We start from the raw sequence: 19,897 nt of genomic DNA, 5'->3' as shown, positions 1-19,897 counted from the left end.
AGGATAACTGTGAGACAGATTATATGGAGCAGACAGGAGGGAGTTACAACTGCTTTCTGGGGTGCTTAGTGAGTAGAGACTCCCCTATCATCACTGGGCGCATCAGAGGAGACTCACTCGCAGACTGCTGCTACCCCTGCTGTGCTACAACCTTTTCTACTAAAGGCATTGACCTCGCTGCTACTTGGGCCAAATCATGATTCTATGGCACACAGTTCATATAGGGACACTCACTGCCACAAGGGCCCCGGGAATGGCGGATTAAACAGATCTATCTGACAACAGAGACACCATTCCTGCAGTAATTGCGCACAACTAACAAACCATCCAGGCTTTATATCATTATAGTCTTATTAGACCGGTACATGGTTTCTATAGAGTATTAGTGGTTCCTATACAGTATTAGTGTTTCACATACAGTATTAGTGTTTCATATACGGTAGTACAACAGCTTCACATACTGATTCTCATATTGTACTGCAGCTTCGCATAAATTGCTACTACTACATGTAGTGCTACTTCTACACAACTGCTTTCCATTCAGTGCTAATCCTCCTCAAACATTACTTCTGATATACTCACAGCACTATTGTACTACTGCTGAGTCCCCCACAGTATGATTGCTAAATATACAGAATTACTGAATCCTATACAGTATTAATACATTATCACCTAGAGCACTGTTCCTTGCTGCTGCTGTACATACAGTACTACTGCCCCACATACAGAAATAATGATTCACATCTAGTGATACTACTTCGTACATAGTGTTACTATTGATTCTACTTCAGTTGTTTCTGGGTTCCATATTGTGCTTCTTCAAATACAGTTCTGCTCAATCCAGTACATTGTTCCTGCTTCACATACAGTACTACTGATCCACATAATACAGTATAATATTAAATATAAGCTGAAGCCTTTCTGTACATATTAGCTCACCACCTTTGACAAGCGTTGAACTTTACCACTTAAGTCGAATTCTAAGTCTATTTATTTATGCAGTGTTTCTTAGTAGGGTGGCGATGCTAAATCCAAAACAGAAAATCTACTCCAGATCCGAAACATTACAATTATTCAGAATTACTCATGGAAACATAGAGGTGCATCATTCTGTGGCAACCTGAACATGATGTGTTTCTGGTACAAGACCCTTCATCTGCTAACTAACCCATAGCTGCAGAGACTAGTGTAATATACAGTATTTAAGAGTTTGAGATGTATTTATCCCTTAGCCTTCTTATCACCTAACTCTACTTATGGTGGGTTTTCATGAAACCATGTAGTTGCCTCTCTTTATCATATTCATTCCATTATCAATCCCCCCTTTCATTTCTACTCTCTGCTATATTAGGAAACTGTAATATTATATCACCCATCTGTATTCATAGAGTTAATGCACAACACAGTACTTTACTTTATTAAAGTTCAACGCACTGAATATATTAGGATCAAAAAAGACTTTAGTTGATATGTATAATATACACCTTTACTGAATATGTAACTTTTTTTTACTCCCTTGATAATATAAAGGTAAAACTCCAGGACAAGCTGGGTGGATTGGAACTGGGAAGGACTTTTCCAGTCCAGATACTGGTGTCAATATATCTGCAACATTATCACTGGCGAATTAAATAAAGGACAAATCGTCATAATTTATTTATATAGAAGAAAGGAAGAAAGAAAGAAAGAAAGCAATTGAAGGCAATTTTGGAATTGAAGGTTCCAGGGCTGCTCCAGTCAGGAATCTGGAAGAGGGACTACAATTTTCTAATCAAGAAAAAGACAATTTAAACCCACGAAGTTGCATATATAATAAACTTAATTCTGCCCTATCTGTGTTGTACAGGGTTAATTGATCTCCCTTCCTCTGGACTATAGCAATAATAGGAACGTTGTTAAAATAAAGATGTTTAAAGAAAGAGAAAGATCAGATAAAAAATAAGATTGAATGGTAGTGTCCAAGTGGCGGATTTTAGAGCAGGGCACTGTCCCACTTACAATGTGAAAGAGGAGGCAGAGAGACTGTCCGTTCCCTTTGTGCAAATACTGTCTCTTTACACAATGAAACATCTCGGCTGAATTAAAAATTAACCTTATCACCATGTAACTGCTAGAGTCAAGAGGTTGTGCAAACACTAATTTTATTTCCAGCAACATTCCCGAGGAACAAAATCCTACAGCCCTCATCAAAAAATGCTTCAGAAGCATATCATTTATATATTATATAATATATTATATTATATCATATCTCTTCCTTTTCCAACAAATTTACAGTGCAATAATACATTATTAAACAACAGAAAATTATTGTACTCGCTTTACATATTTGCCCAGTACCATATTTATAGTTCCAGTTTTTTCGTTACTCTCAAACATTTCAATTTGCCAGAGAAATTGACATTTTTGTTCATATTATATTTATTGTTTTAAATATTTGCCTTATGTTAGTTTATTAAACTGGTGCTTATTTAAAGATTCGTAATTAGCTCCAATCGCCTGCTTGAAAAGAAAATATTAACTCGCCCTATTGTGCGACTGAATCCGCTCCAGTCATATAAATTGGCATCTTTGAGTTCCAAGCCAAAGGATTTCGTTTGCGTGTCCCCCATTCATTTACTTTGGACGAGATCTGACCTGTTTTCGTAGCATTGTATTTTTTTTATCTACGACTCACTATTTCGAGAATCAAGTTTCGTTTAAAAAAAGAAAAAATATGTTTCGTTAAATATTCGTAAATACGGAAAAATATTTTATAGTAAATTGTTTTTATAACGGCCGCGCATTACACACACGAACGATATGGTCTTCTTCTTGAGAGTAAACTATTCTACATAAAAATTTTATTTTTGAATATATAAATAATTCGGGTTTATGTAAAAGAAAAAGTGTAAAAATGTGAGCCAATCCCAATTCACTCTACAGTTGAAAAATTCCAAATGCGTTTTGAATACACAAAATTCGACTGAATTTAGACTGAAAAATCTATTCTAGGAAATCTGTCGAAGAGTTACAATGGTTCCTCTTTTTAAATCTATGTAGGTCATTAATGCAAAAAAAACCCCATCATTATTTTAGTGCATGAGTGGGATGTGAACCTGCACAGGTTTATGAATGGATAGGCGCAGGTAGACAATATTTTGTATATCGGCTATGTATGTTCTTTTATATTTGTTTTGGGGAATATGTGGTTTGTATGCATTATGGATATATTTTTGTATTGGTGTATGGGTGTGGGTATACATGTACATATATAGAATGGTCTCAAACCCTGGTATGTATGGCTATGTGTGTGGTCCATATGCCTTAAGAAATCATGGGGCCCTGTATGGCAAAATTTTCTGGGCCCCTTGGTCCCTGTGCCCAAGCCCCGCCCCATATCTCACCCACCCTGCAGCCCCCCTAACACACAAAAATCCATGGGCCCGGGACAATTGTCCCCCCTGTGCCCCCCTGATGGCGGCCCTGTCCATATGTATACAGTAGTTGTATGTGGGGGTTAATATATATATATATATATATATATATATATATATATATATATATATATATATATATATATATATATTACTTCAATTGGCAGGAAAATGGCCAAGATGGAATTGACGTAACCACAACATCACCAGATAGCAACTAGCATTTAAACACTTTCAAATTCATATAACTTTATATCGACATAAAAACAAAATTAAGACAAAAATAAGGGTTAAAAACAAGATACTGTGCAACTTTGTAATCAATTCAGTCTGCATTAACGTGGCCATTTACAATGTTGCCTATGTTGCACAAAATATCAAAAATTTTAACTAAGTTGGAAGGTCTGCTCTGGGGCTCACCCTATTAAGGTTACAAGGTAAATCTTAGAAAAGAAAGTATTGCCAATACCTGTATTTGATTTCAACAGGGTGCTCCCACTTTTATTCAAGGTGCTTCCAGACACTTAACAATGGATCAAACGTTTCGGGACCGCATGGCCCTTCCATCACTGAGGAAGGGCCATGCGGTCCCGAAACGTTTGATCCATTGTTAAGTGTCTGGAAGCACCTTGAATAAAAGTGGGAGCACCCCGTTGAAATCAAATACAGGTATTGGCAATACTTTCTTTTCTGAGATTTATACTGGCGTGTGGCTAGGCCAGGGCCATATATACCTGCATCCCCTGCTACGATTATTTTCTACAAGGTAAATCTTGGCTGTTGTCCACGTACAGTGATGTTCCCTTAGGCATGTTATAATATCGCTACGGACACTGCACCCTACCACACTTTTTTTATTTGTCTCATTCTATGCCCATTAATCATATTAAAGCCTGCACTTCCCACAGTGTAGCAAATTATCATTCAAGAAGACCAGCAACACTGGGAATTTAGGTGAAACAAGTAAAAATTGTATTAATAATACATTTTTTTTACTTATGGCTGTATATGCACTTAATAATACAATTTTTTACTTGTCTCACCAAAATTCCCAGTGTTGCTGGTCTTCTTGAATGCTACATACACTTTTTTGTCATGCACCTGGGTACTAAACAGTTAAAGCGGTGTGTATATATATATATATATATATATATATATATATATATATATATATATATATATATATATATATATATATATATATATATATACACACACATATTGAGGTTGTGATGTTTAAAATGTATGTTTGTATGTGTGGAAATAAGTAAACATGTATGTAAGGCTTTGATTGTCTAAAATCTAAATGTGCTTGTACCCTGTTTGTATGCACTGTGTATGTATGTATACATATGTATGTATGTAAGGCTTCTGTTGACCAATATGTATATATGGGTGCATGTATACGCATTTGTGTAAGGTTTATGTGCCCAGTATGAATGCATGGCTAAGGCATAGAGGAGGGGCAGGCAATATTTGATTGACAGCTGAGATTTTTAAAAACAGCTATGAATGCTTAAATAAAAAAAGAATTTGGGTATCATGTTTAATTTAAAAAGGACATTTATTATACAGTTTTTTAGGTCTGGGTGACAGGTCCACCTTAAGAATAAAACAGTAGCTTGTATTTGATGGTAACTCAATTTGGCCATAGATGTGCAAATTTTAATCTTTGTGCAACGAATGCTCATTTGTTTCAGTCTAATGATCCACCATTAACTATTTAGATTAAAATAAGTTGGAAAAATAACAAATCGGACAATGTTTTGGCCATTAATTGACATTCAATTTGAAGATATAAGAAACAGACCAGGAACAGGCAGTACTTTAGTCTGCAAACACCCTTTATTGGTGTATTTTCACTCACGAAATGTTTCGGGAGCCAGTCCCTTTTTCAAGGGAAAAAGGGACTGGCTCCCGAAACATGTCGTGAGTGAAAATACACCAATAAAGGGTGTTTGCAGACTAAAGTACTGCCTGTTCCTGGTCTGTTTCTTATATCTTCAAATTGAATGCTTATCACATGATGGATGGTGTGTGTTGAAACAGCAGGTCTACACGTATCTGATTTTGTTCGCTCATCTTGTTCTGAATATTGAATCTGGGACCATTAATTGACAGACAGCAATTGTAAGTCATGGAAACAAATAGTAATGACAGTCACTCACTGATATCAAGAGATAGGCAGAGACATTATCATTAGTGGACAGAAACTTTCTAACCTGTCCGACCAACTTAACGACCTATTGCCATGGTACGAAAAATATCCGGACTGTCCACACATGTTCCGAAAATCCACATTGGTGGCAAAACAATCCTACTGGGTTTATATAATATTTAAATGATTTTTAAGGTATGGTGACCCAAATTATGGAACAAGCTAAGTTCCATGCACTGGAGTTACGTGGGCTTACACTGTGTGATGCACTATTACACAACAGCTGTGTTATCTCAATTGAGCTGGGGAGAGTTTGGACATGCGGTACTAACTATACCTCCCTTTCATGTTTCAAGTTCAAGTCTTGTTTGTCAAACTATGGCTGCATGCTCTACGCCAGGAATCCCCAACCTTTTGAACCCGTGAGCAACATTCAGAAGTAAAAAGAGTTAGGGAGCAACGCTAGCATGAACAATGTTCTTAGGTGCCAAATAAGGGCTGTGATTAGCCATTTGGTAGCCCCTATGTGGATTGTCAACCTACACTGAGGCTCTGTTTGGCAGTACACCTGTTTTTTATGCAACCAAACTTGCCTCCAAGCCTGGAATTCAAAAATAAGCACCTGCTTTGAGGACACTGAGGGCAACATCCAATGGATTGGAGAGCAATATGTTGCTCTTGAGCTACTGGTTGGGGATCACTGCTCTACACAAACATACCAGTTATAAAGTAAGTAACGGGATTTGTTAAATGCAACTGATAATGTAAATATAAAGGTTTATATTTTTAATTTTTTTTTAAAATTTTGTAGGCTTTAGTTGTCCTTTACATACTGTATGGGCACATGGTAATAATTCAAAATCGTATATATTTCTATAAATTTGGTCAAATTTGCAGAATTCCAAACACGAGCATTAAAATTTGATTGGGTATACAGGTCAGTTACTGGTATACATACTTTGTGTAGGAATGTCTGTTATACTGAACACACGCTCAGTCTACTCTGGGTGCTGTCATAAAGAAAAAAAAGTTATGTGTCAAATACAATGTTTACATCAAGTATAGGTTAATTTGTCTACAAAGAAACCAATGCAATCATTAATAAATGGCAGCATTGTAACCTATCAAGGCTGTTCCCTTTATTTCTATATCATTTTTTACTTTGCATTGATTCTTAACCGCATGGACACACATGCGGATCTTCGCAGCATTTTTACGCTGCGGTTTTTAAAAAAGCTGACCGCCGCGTAAATATGCTAGCGTAATGTGCCATTGCATAAGCTTAAACTGCTAAGCATATCTATGCAGCATGTTTTTTACCGGAAATTTGGAGAAGATGCACATGTGTGTCCATGCCCTAAAGATGCTAAGCTAAAGTACACTTCAACATAATCAATTCAACAAATCTAAACCTGGGCAGAAAGCCATATTAACCAATCAGTGATTAGCTGTCTTCAACCAGCTGCAAGAAGAACAATGAAAGCTCAAATGGAATTGGTTGTAGTGGGATACTGTTGTCAAACTGACTAAATTACTAAGTGCAATATGGACTATTGACAGCAAAAAAGCTTATTATAAGGTACCCGCATTTGATACTGTTCTCTGTTTTTTTTTGTGGGTAGAACCAGTTCAAGCACAGCAGTCCCACATATGTGAGTGGGTTCTTTCAGTTACCAACACAAGTAGAGTCCTGCTGCTCAAATTGATAGGTTACATTTTACAGTATATATTCAATATTCTATAGCCGTCTGTCTATTCAGGGGGTTAGAAAAAACTGTTAAATGATTCAGCCTACACAGACCAATATACAGTAGCACATCTGTCACCATCATGTTTCATTACAGTCACTGCTCAGACTATTAAGAACTTCGAAGAATAGTCAAGAGTACTGGGATCAGCTGGAGGATGAGTGGGGATACATGTGCTTGTTTGTCTCATGGGATTACAGGAGAGAACAGCTGATACAGTTTTTAGCAAGTACTTACTGTATATGCCTATGGCCTTGTATCAGGTGGCAATATCTTATCTGCCCTTGCAGCACAGAAATAGTTTCATTGAATGAGAAGTACCATTTTTTTCACAATTCTGTTATTATTGTTATTATACATGTAGGTTGTTTATTTGTATGGTATGTATTTTTTTTCCTGATACATTTAAAAGGACTTTAATATATGTGTGGAATTTACATTATTGTTTCTGAAGGGTGTGATCTTTCAATGTGGCACTTGTGTGCACTGCAACAGTCATTTACTAAAACTCGGCATGCTGAAAAACACAGCAGAGAATAACACCCTACACTGCAAGCTGCCACTTACCTTCCCTATACCAGGAACTCCATGTTGAACAAGGGAACCAATATTTGAACTAATATTTTGGGACATTGTGGAGGATATACTGCTAGTCCTCTACTGTAATGTTCAAGCAGTTTCTTTGCACTTACTGGTTCCTGAACATACTGACTATCAAAACCAAATTAATTAAATTATCAAGGTCATAAGAATAGCTGGATCCTATTGGGTCTACTTCCAGGAGCAAGCAGCAAGAGCAACATGAGCCCACTACATTTGGATATAAATATACCATGTTTTCTGACACTTTTTGAATTATTGTTTTTAATCAAACAGCACAAAGAAAATATTATTATTCTTATTCTAATTCCTTCCATCTTGCTATAGTGACTCTGCTCCCAGTGTTTAGTGGGCTTAGATATAACGTACAATATGTGTATTGTACTCCTTTAATTTTATGTACATTGCATTATTTGTTACATTATTAGTCTCCAGCAGCTTTCTCTTGCAACACATTTTCATATTATAGTACACAGAAAAATACGATGACTGAATTTTTTTCTTGCTGCAATTCTCTGTGTGTACATCATATATATGTTCTGCATGTAACATGATCTAATCTAAACAGTCTTCTGTCAAACTAAACTGTCAGTTATAGGGGGTTGTTTAGCCGGAAGCCCCTCTCTCTTCTGGATAACATATTTTGTAAAATAACATCATTTCAAACACATGTTGGTAGCAATTTTCTGGGGTGTGACCTTGCTTTCAAATTCACACTTGGATGACATGTCAGCATCCCATTAAAGGTGGTCTGGAATCATTACCTAATTAACACAGTATTTATGTGTGGAAACAGCTAATGTGACCCAGAGTGACACAGTCCAGACTCTTACATATATTTCCTTTTATTCTATTGATTGCAAGGATAGTTTATTGATCAATTATGTATATATATATATATATATATATAACCAACATATGGATAAACACATTATATTATTAGCGGATACATACCTGTGTATATCTATTTACTCGTGTGGACATTCTATGAAGATTTAGAAAATGTATTAGAAGAGAGACTGATTGTCAGTAAGCCAGTTAGCATAGTCAGTCAAAATGAGTTTGACCTGAATGTCCAAGGACTTGCTTGACAACCCATTTGTTATTGACCCATTGTAAGGGATTTACAGGGAGGGCACAAGAGGGAGCAATATTTAGTTGTGTTACATGAAGTTATACTTCATATCACTTTGAAAACATTTCTAATGCTATTCCTTATTTTTCCCCTATGCAGTGCCGACTGCGGAAGAACTAAAGCTTAAACAAAGAAGCAGGGCAGACGTGTTGTACATTCAGCATTGGATTGGGGGGGAGGGGGGCTGCCACATCAGGGGCCCGCACATCATCTCTGGCCTCAGACCCCCCCTTCACCCCCCCAGCCTGTACCTTCTTCAACACGTGTTATTTCTTCATGTGTCGGGGTGATGTCAGGAAGGAGGGAAGGCTTTGCTAGTCTTAGGTTTGGGCCGACGGAACCCACGAGGACTGAGAGCCCATCGGGTTTTTTCCCAATGTCATTCCGGCCCAGTTCGTATATTATGTTTTGAGCTTCTATAACACCCAAGACAGCCACAGCCCTTTAGCAGTAAAGATCTGTGCCTCCAAAGATCCCCATCTTCTTTTCTGCAGATTCACTGCACATGCTCTGTGTTGCTCTCAGTGACTGTAACTACAATATACTATAAAATACTATATATCGAGTATTATTTACTATAATATAAATGTCACAACATAAGGCTAAAGTTGATTAGTAAATAAGTATTGGTATGTGGCAGGTCTGAACCAGCACAATAAGCACCAGAATTGAATAAGCAGCCCTGAAGCATCAGCTCATATGACAGACAAACCTCATTTTCTGCTTGATGATTTGCAACACAGCCTAAGCTTTGCTTCTCAAAAGCTGCTCAAAGCCCACTGAGCATGTGCGTGTCACAATCCGTGATGGAAAACTCATGTGACAACTTTGAAGGCCTGGATCATTACTATTATTATTAGAGATGCTCAACCTTTAGCCTTTAGCCAATATACAAAATAAAGAATTTCTAGCCCTATTCATTATTAGGGTTTATTCTCATATAAGGCAAATCCAGTGTGGTATTTTTTTGGCTACTTCGACCATCGAATTGGCTACTTCGACCTTCGACTACGAATTCGAATCGAACGATTCGAACTAAAAATCATTCGACTATTCTACCATTCGATAGTCGAAGTACTTTCTCTTTCAAAAAACTTCCACCACCTACTTCGCCACCTAAAACCTACCGAGCACCAATGTTAGCCCATGGGGAAGGTCCCCATAGGCTTTCCTAGCAATTTGGGATCGAGGGAAAATCGTTTGATCGATGAATTTAAATCCTTCGAAACGTTTGATTCGAAGGATTTAATCGAACGTTTTTTCCTTCGATCGAACGAATTGCGGTTAAACCTTCGACTTCGATATTAGAAGTCGAAGGATTTAACTGCGATGGTCGATTATCGAGGGTTAATTAACCCTCGATATTCGACCCATAGTAAATGTGCACCTGCCATTTCTCTTATGGGTATAAAGAACTAATTAAAAGCCCAGGCAGTTGTTACAGAGATTGTAATCACAATAGGGCCCTGACACCTTATGACAGTGGTCCCCAACCTTTTTCACCCGTGAACCAATTGAAAAAAGAGTTGGGGAGCAACTGATTTGTTCAGTCACCTTCACCTGTGTAAAGTGCTCACTCTCCAGTCAGGCCACACCAGCAGGCCCACAGAACATTTAAACCAACGTGGATTTGGTTGGAGCACACAACTTGCAGACTCAGCTGCAAACAAATTTATTGTATCACAACATATTTCAAGTGAAAAAGGATCCATGTGATCCGAAACATGCTGTGATTCAATAAATTTGTTTGCAGCCGAGCCTGAGAGTTGTGTGCTCCATCCAAATCCATGTTGGTTAAATGAAAAAAAGTCCTTGGGGGTCCCATATAAGGGCTGTGATTGGCTATTTGGTAGCCCCTATGTGCATTGGCAGCCTCTGGAGGCTCTGGTTGGCAGTAAACCTGTTTTTTATGCAACCAAAATTTGCCTGGAATTTAAAAATAAGCAACTGCTTTAAGACCACTGGGAGCAACAGCCAAGGTTTGGTGACTGGTGAGCAACATGTTGCTCATGAGACACTGGTTGGAGATCACTGCCTTATGACACCTCATTTCACAAATTATTTCACCAAAAGAAAGAAACTTTATGAAGGGGGCTACAATCAGAGGTGGAATCATTTGGATGTGTTAAGGGGGAGGGATTTAAGGGATATACAGGGGAATGTAATAAATGCGAAATAGTTATACCTTTGCGCAAACAAATTTTGCTTTGCGTGAATTTAATATAGCTTTTGTGAACCTGGAAACTGTTTATCGACCATTTGCAAATTTTATAGTTTGCGCCAATGCGCAGTAAATGGAATAAAACTTCTTACTGAAAAAGTACTGAATGTGTTTGCTCCAAAAGATTACAACACTTCAAGCACTTCTTACGATTGAGCAATTAAAATTCACAATGTGCAATTAAAATTCGCTATGGGCAATTAAAATTTGCAAAGCAATAACAGTTTAAGGAACAATAGTATTTTATGATAGGCTTTTGGCCTGACAGCACCTATATCCTTTTATTTATAGCAATGCTTAGTAGGACCCATACAGTTTCTACAATACTGCATAACAAATACAATTAAATTGTAAGTATTAATATCTGGGAATTTTTTTTTTCTTTCATTTTGTCCCTATACTTAAGCTCAGAAACAACAGAAACAAATATGTGTCACAAATATCAAAAACAAAAAACACTCTTATGTGTAATATAGAAGAAAATGTCAACTGTGTGTTGAGTTCCAGCAACTCCCTTTAGCACCTGTAAACCAACTTCACAAATTCTAAAATATTCACTCACCCTGAGCATTGTGTCCATGTTTTACGGAATCCTGTATGATGACACTTTCATGTCTGGCTGCCATTGTTATGTCCTGGTAATATACTGTAACCAAAACCTTGACAATCTCATGGATTGGGGCAATGAATGACTTGTAAACTCTGCTGGCCTCGAGCACTGCGGGATCCTCCAGAGAAAGTTACCATGCACCATATATTGGGAAAATAAAAACAACCCAACACGATTTCTGTTATAGAAAGTAACAGGTGATTCTCTGTCTGGACTCTGTACTCTTCACAGCATTTCTGACCTGTTGTAAACCATCCGTCCCATTTGGAGATGGGATGTAATGAGAGGGACACAGGGCCACCATTGGCTGAGGTCTGTCACATGCTCCCTGGCAAGGTGATAAGAAGACCCAGGTTGTAAAGTGACAGGAGAAGAGATAAGAAGTTCTGGTAGATAGTGTCAGACAAATGATTAACTCTGAGGCAGAGAGGCAGATAGAAGAGAGCTATGTAGGTTTCTAAAGTGTGTGCTTTGACAATATTGCAGAAAGTGGCCTCTTTACTAAAGTTAATACTGTACAGCAAGTTTTATTGACAACACAAAAACAATATATATGCATCAGTAGCAGGGCATGTAGCAATTAAACGGATCCTGTCATCGGAAAACGTTTTTTTCAAAACGCATCAGTTAATAGTGCTACTCCAGCAGAATTCTGTACTGAAATCCATTTCTCAAAAGAGCAAACAGATTTTTTTATATTCAATTTTGAAATCTGACATGGGGCTAGACATTTTGTCAATTTCCCAGCTGCCCCTGGCCATGTGACTTGTGCCTGCACTTTCTGGCAGGCGGCTGTTTTTCCTTCTCAATGTAACTGAATGTGTCTCAGTGGGACATGGGTTTTTACTATTGAGTGTTGTTCTTAGATCTACCAGGCAGCTGTTATCTTGTGTTAGGGAGCTGCTATCTGGTTACCTTCCCATTCTTCTTTTGTTTGGCTGCTGGGGGGAAAAAGGGAGGGGGGTGATATCACTCTAATGGTGGCCATACATGGGCCGATAAAAGCTGCCGACAGACCGTGTCGGCAGTTTATTGGCCCGTGTATGGGGCCCCCCAACGGACTTCACCGATCGAGATCTGGCCGAAAGTCGGCCAGATCTCGATCGGATGGGACAAAAAATCCCGTCGGATCGCGTCCGCATCTATTCGTTGATGCGGTCCCGCGATCCAACCACCCGTTAGGCATCGTTAGGATCCGATCGTTGGGCCTCAAGGTGGGCATATCGGAGGGAGATTCGCTCGTTTGGCAACATCGCCAAACGAACGGATCTCTCCATGTATGGCCACCTTAACTTGCAGTACAGCAGTAAAGAGTGATTGAAGTTTATCAGAGCACAAGTCACATGACTTGGGGCAGCTATGTCTAGCCCCATGTCAGATTTCAAAATTGAATATAAAAAAATCTGTTTGCTCTTTTGAGTAATGGATTTTAGTGCAGAATTCTGCTGGAGCACCGTATCAAACGATTCGAACGATTTTAGCGTACGATCGAACAATTTTACTTTGATGTTTAAATACTTAGAAAAATGGTCTAGAAGGTCCCCATAGGCTAACATAGCACTTCGGCAGGTTTAATTTGGCGAAGTATTGAAGTTGCAGAACTAAGTCAAAGCCTGCAGTTGAGGAACAAATGTAAGCTTTTGTATACAACATTTTCACTTACAGTATCCGCATTAAAAAAATTAACATAGAGCAACTCTAAAGACACATGTCTAAAGAACAATCTAAGAAAGCTGCTCTCACATGACTAAGCTTAAAAACATATACTTTAGCATCAGTCTGTTCTCCCATATTATCCATTACATTTCACTTGCCACCCTACCATGACAACTTCCATCTGCAAAGAGTTGACTTTGGCTCCATCTTCCTTTCCTTTTCACACCAGAAGAATGATTTCATAGACTTAAAATTACCAAGCAGTTGTAAACATACTTAAGCCTGAAAAAAAGGACACGAGGGCAAAGCAAGGGGGGCGAGGTGAGCCTTTCCATAATACTGTCAGACCCACATCTTGAATTTATTTCTCAGTGCAAGTGGTATTCTATAGGAACGGATACATGCTCGGCTTTGGTAAATTGGGTGGTCTGCGAGCCCAGCATTTGGGCGTTTCGGAATCTGTGTTGGATTAGATAACCCGCAGATTGAGAGCTAGTGTTATTTATGATCACCGCCAAACCATTGTTCCATGTCGCCATAAGATTATCATGTTGGCTTAAATTTTACTGAAATCTGATGCAGTAGATATTGTCTTTGGAACAAAGATCCAGGAATCACCTCACTCTTCCACACCACACGCTTTGCCATCAAAGCTTTTTTATCTCTCTTAACAGTCGTGAGGCACACTTTTGGGTCTTGCAACTTATCAACTATTCATTGAGTCTTCTAAATGAAACATGTGTCATATCTATCATAATCCTATTGTTTGCCTTTACACAGGGCTGAAGATAGAGGAGAAGGGGTGCATTTAATATGGGGACAGTCTTTACTAATACATTTTTATGAACACTAATATCAGGTGAGCAAACTATTTTGCTTTCCATTCAAATAAATCAATCTAGGGTGAATAATTACATTTGGTTCATGCCACAAATAGCATTGATTAAACAGCAATTAGTTCCATGCCTCATAGAACAATGACACATGGTTCTACTTGTCATCGGAGATTCGTTGCACTTACAAAATGCTCAAAAATGCAAATACAGGGCATATTTGAGTGTGGGGACTGGAGTTGTTGCCGCAGCCCCCTCCTGCTTCACGCTTAAAGGAATTGTTCAGTATAAAAATAAAAACTGGGTAAGTAGAATGGCTGTGCAAAATAAAATATGTTTCTAATATAGTAAGTTAGGCAAAAATGTAATGTATAAAGGCTGGAGTGACTGGATGTCTGATATAATAGCCAGAACACTACTTCCTGCTTTTCAGCTCTCTTGGTTTACACTGACTGGTTACCCTGGCTACCAGGCAGTAACCAATCAGTGACTTGAGGGGGGGGGCACATGGGTCATATCTGTTGCTTTTGAATCTGAGCTGAATGCTGAGAATAAATTACAAACTCACTGAACAGTTATGTCCCATGGGGCCCCCTTCAAGTCGCTGACTAGCTCAGAGTTAGAGAGCTGAAAAGCTGGGAGTAGTGTTCTGGCTATTACGTTAGACATCCTGTCACTCCAGCCTTTATACATTACATTTTTGGCTAACTAACTATATTAGAAACATTTTTTATTTTGCACAGCCTATTTACACAGTTTTTATTTTCACACTGAACTGTTCCTTTAAGGGCAGAGACACACACTGCTTTTTGGGGAGATTAGTCGCCCAGCGACAAATCGCTTCTTCTTCTTCTTCTTCGGGTGACTAATCTCCCCGAACTGCCTTTCCGCTGACTAGAATGAAAATCGCCGGCGGGATGGCACTTGTAACGCTTTTGTTCACCTCACAAGGAAACTTCGGGCAACTTCGGAAAGCTAAAGCAATCCGAGTGCCATCCCGCCGGCACTTTAGATTCTAGCCGGCAGGAAGGCTTTTCGGGGAGATTAGTAGCCCGAAGAAGAAACGATTTGTCGCTGGGCGACTAATCTCCCGAAATTGCAGTGTGTGTCTCTGCTCTAAAATGTTAGCGTCAGTGCGGGTCAAAGGAGGGCCGCATCACTAGTGCAATGAGTGCTATATCACTCTCTGCACTAGGGCTGCCCCTGGAACTGGCCACTCACTGCTGCCTGAGGCAAGGTTCTCACTTTGCCTCATGGCAGGAGCAGCCCTGTGAGTGTTTTACAGAAACAATTCTCAGTATTGTCTGCAGGGTATTTTTCTGTTTTGTAGCTGCGGGCAACAAGAAACACTGTGTCTCATTGCTCTTATATGTTGATTGCATCTGTATAAGTTGCCTCAGCCAAGCTAGTTCATCTCTTTCACTCTCACTGTTAAATCAGCCACTGTTGCATTTTCAGTCGTAGGTGCATTTGCCACGATCCTGATCGCGATATACTCTCCCACTAAAATATGCGCATGCGCGCAATCTTGCGGGAGGAGGTGCCGGATGAAATAGGCTTCTGATTGCCCTCATCAGAAATCCGCGCCTGTTAGTAGGTGGCCTCTGAGGGGGTGTGGGGCCCTTGGGGTAGCAGCCCAGTGGGTCTCACACAAACTGACCCTATCACAGTTACACACTGTAGGGCCAATTGATTAGGAGCCAATTAATCTGCCTTTATGTTCTGGGAGAAAACCAGAGTACCCAGAGAAAATGCATACAGACGTGGAGAACTCCTTGCAATTCAGGATCCCAGTACTGCAATGAAGAAATGCTATCTACCATCAGGGCCGGATTTACATAGTGGGCTCCCCTAGGCCCGTTGTCATTCGTCACCCTGTCCCCTCCCTTTTATTTGCTCAAAATTTCATCATTGGGACCAGAGCAATGGGGATTGCCACACGGAAGATTAAAAAAACGATTGTATCTCCTGCTCCCCAGTGTTTCTGATCCAATGTGGGAGTGGTTGGGTAGCATGCCACCCCCTAAAATCCTGCTGCCCTAGGACCGGGCCTTGGTGGCCTCTCCACAAATCCGGGCCTGTCCACCGTGCTTATAACTTTTTGGCCTGCTCATAGTATTCTCTCATTAGACTTGCCCTTTTTCCATCTCTTGCTTTCTCTCTTGCTTCTCTTGCAACCTTTTAACATTTAGATAAAATAGATTTCAAGTCAGCATGATAATTTTAAACAAAGTGAATTTCTTCAGTGGGAGGAAAATGAGTCATTAACTATTACAAGTGACAATAAAAATGTATTCAATTAAGAGGTTAACACAGAAATGTGGAAGGAATAAATGTAAACATTTCTAGACACTATTTTTCTAATAAAAATAGTTCTTGGTTTAAAAGTAAATGGTGGAAATGACTACATTGCCACAGCCGAAAACTACTGAAGTATTTCAACTGAAGGAACAAAAATGATGTTTTATGTGTCAGTTAAAAAAAAAGCATTATTGTTTTTTAAGTGAGTCCAATAAAAACGTATCCCTTGTAACTCACTTGTAAAATCTGACTTTTAACAGATATTTATATTTTGCATTCCCTTGTCATCATCCTGAACGAATAAGAAAATGAGAGATGCCAGACACAGTTTCATTAATTTATAACAGACACTGGAATGATTCAGAAACGTGCTGGACTTGGCCTGTGGGAATTCTCAATCCCTCCTCCTAACACCTACGACTTGGCATTCACCAGTCATACTTGCTAATTGACATTTTTAAGAAATATTATACTAACGAGTCCTACGGCTCCTTTGAAGCCCTATGTGGAAAGCTAATTTTGTTTAGAGAGCTGAAACCTGCTGTTTTGGCTTGTGTGAAAAATCACAGGATTTCTTTTTTGGTTGTGGTTTGGGGAGGGGGCAGGTTAATGTACAGATTTGGCATTATGATAGAGCAGGTGTTATGTATCCACTGCTTGGGGCTGTAATGTAGTGGCATTTAATTACTTACCCACTATGTGAAACCAGTCTCATGTTGAGGTTCAGTTGCAAGTTGGGGTGTCATAAAAGGCCTAAATGGGCTTCTTATTTTAATGTAAGAATTTATTCACTATTTTCTTTGTATTTCTAACTGAGAGCAGTACATTCCCATTGTCCAGTTTATGTACATTCTATGCAGGTAACGTAAACAAAGTTTTAACTGTATGAAGAGTTGCAACTAGAGCTAATGAACATTCTGAGGATCTTTAATTTTGACACACAGTAGTTCAGGAGTAATCGATGCCACAGAACCATAAAATATAGCATGAATTCTTTGGTCATTCCATTCTATTGAGTCTGATGGATTTCAGATGATGGCATTGAATACCATGATCTACAGGGAGTACTACTGATGCACAATTACTGGCTTAAGTCATTTCATTCAAGCTTGATGTTGAAGTGGTATTATGCATCATTTGTTAATTAATGGTAATATAGAAGGGCAAGGCACATATGAGAGAGATTGTCTCTTTGTAGCTTCATTCAGTGTAATAAATGAAACCCCTTTGCATTCCATTTTTGAAAACCAGTAGTTTTGAAAAAAGTTGCTACACAAATTATTAGGGAGGGGATGCAAAAGAGGCACAGAAGTTTTCATAGAACTTGTATCCCATAAAAATGTTGAAGAATTTTTGTAAAATTCTCTGATGGTTCAGAGTCAAGGCACAAGATATTATCAGTACAAAGACTTTATAGAAAAAGTCTACCTGCAGACAGTGAGCCAGATTGGCTATAGGGTTTTCTAAATGGCAATAATTTCCTACTGAGCAAATTGAAAGGTGGGAGGGCAGGTAGTCATTAAGTAGGAGAGCCTGAAAAGATGTGATGAAAGGTCCGCTATTGAAATATATAAAGCCTAAATCAAGGGACCCACGTGGAAGAAAATTAGCTTGTAACCCCACTCCTGGTGGGACCACACAGTTATCTGCAACACGAGAGAGGCGAGGAGACCCAAGGGAATATTATCTTGTTCACTTTGTTTACTCTTTGAAGTAAAGGAGAGGAGCCGATAGCCATGAGTGAAATAAAAGATGTCTTATCTGTGCTTTTAGGTCTAGATCCAGGGAAACTCTAAACTCTTGAGTGTGTCTCTGCTACACTTTTATTCTTGTCCATTTATATATTATGATGCTATTAAGAAGGGATTAAAAGATGCAGGTATATTACTGAATTTTGTACAGACTAGCATTATCTAGTCATAAAATTCTAGAATTAGGGTAAAAAATCACATTTGCTGAGCTTTCATCAAATGCATTGGAGTCAATGGCAGTTTTTCTTGTGCCAAATTCATTCAATTGTCAATTGGTGTTTTTCTTGTGGTTTTTCTCATGTCAAAGGCATTGGAGTCAATGTTTTTTTCCCACAATAAATCTTTTTTGCAAATAAACAAAATGCATGGCAAAATTCTAGTGTGAATTCGAGAAACATTTTTGCCACTTGGTAAAACACAGATTTCACAGTGAATCTGTATCAGGTGAAAATATTCACTCATCCCTAGTATTTTGTCCTTTTAAGGTAATTTTATTATTTCTGTTACTGTATAAATACCCTTAAAGCTATGTTTTATGTGTATTCCTAAGAAATATCTGTGTATATTCAAAGTTTCTTGGAGCTTAATTATTGATATATTTGGATAGATGGGAGTGCTATTTACTATTGGTTTTATTGTTTTGTCTTTTTGTCTTTTCCTCTATTTTTCACATTTCCTATTTTTTTGGTGCAGCTATGTAATTATTATTTCAATTATTTATTCTTACTGCTTACTATGTGTCTAGTTTTCCTACAGTTTAGTAACTGTAACAATGTGTATCTGCTTTGGTGACTGTAACAAGAAAGACACATGCACACCCGACCCTTCAAAATGGATATCCGCCTGGTGCACAGACCCTGGGAAGACGGCACTTCCAAAATACAGTGACTTGTCCCCTGTTTGAATCGCCTTGAATGCAGGGAACTATTTTTTCCATCTACTTGACCATCTACTTGCATTAGCAAGTTTACACACACACTCATGTGGGGGTGTACTGGACGAAGAGGATGGCTGGGTTGCCTAGAGTTCTTGGCCAGCTTGGCCTAGCACTGGTAAGCAACCCATTACTTGGAAATCCATTATCCAGCAAGCTCCTAATTATTAAGTAGGCCATCTCCCACAGCTTATATTTTGATCAAATAATTCCCATTTTAAAAAAAAAAAAAAAAAAAAATTTAGTTTCTTTTTTCTGTGATAATAAAACAGCACTTGTACTTGATCCAAACTAAGATACTGTTGAATGAATTTTTAATCGGGGCAAAACAATCATGTTGGGTATTTTCATACTTAAATGATTTTTAGTAGACATACATAGTGATGGGCGAATTTGCGCCGTTTCGCCGAAAAAAACGGCCGGCCCCCGTTTTTTTTACACTGACGCCCGTTTTTGATGCCGACGTCCATTGTTTTTGACGCCGGCAGCCATTTTCTACGCCGGTGTCCGGCGACAAATTTTTCACGAATTCGCGTC

At 38.7% G+C, this 19,897-nt stretch overlaps 1 protein-coding gene across 1 annotated transcript in view; it reads right to left on the bottom strand.

Annotated features, from left to right (window-relative positions):
- Positions 1-12,117, bottom strand: part of nr5a2.S (nuclear receptor subfamily 5 group A member 2 S homeolog) — a 62,241-nt gene extending 50,124 nt beyond the window's left edge. Inside the window, exon 1 of the mRNA XM_018259443.2 lies at positions 11,838-12,117. Within this exon, the coding sequence (XP_018114932.1) occupies positions 11,838-11,901 (64 nt within the window). The 5' untranslated portion in view covers positions 11,902-12,117. The remainder of the gene's footprint in view (positions 1-11,837) is intronic.
- Between the last annotated feature and the right edge of the window lie 7,780 nt (positions 12,118-19,897).

The sequence above is a fragment of the Xenopus laevis genome, chromosome 4S (genome assembly GCF_017654675.1).
Source record: "Xenopus laevis strain J_2021 chromosome 4S, Xenopus_laevis_v10.1, whole genome shotgun sequence".
In the NCBI taxonomy this organism is placed as follows: domain Eukaryota; kingdom Metazoa; phylum Chordata; class Amphibia; order Anura; family Pipidae; genus Xenopus; species Xenopus laevis.
Note: the sequence above shows the minus strand (reverse complement) of the source record. Positions and strands in the feature narration are given on the sequence as shown.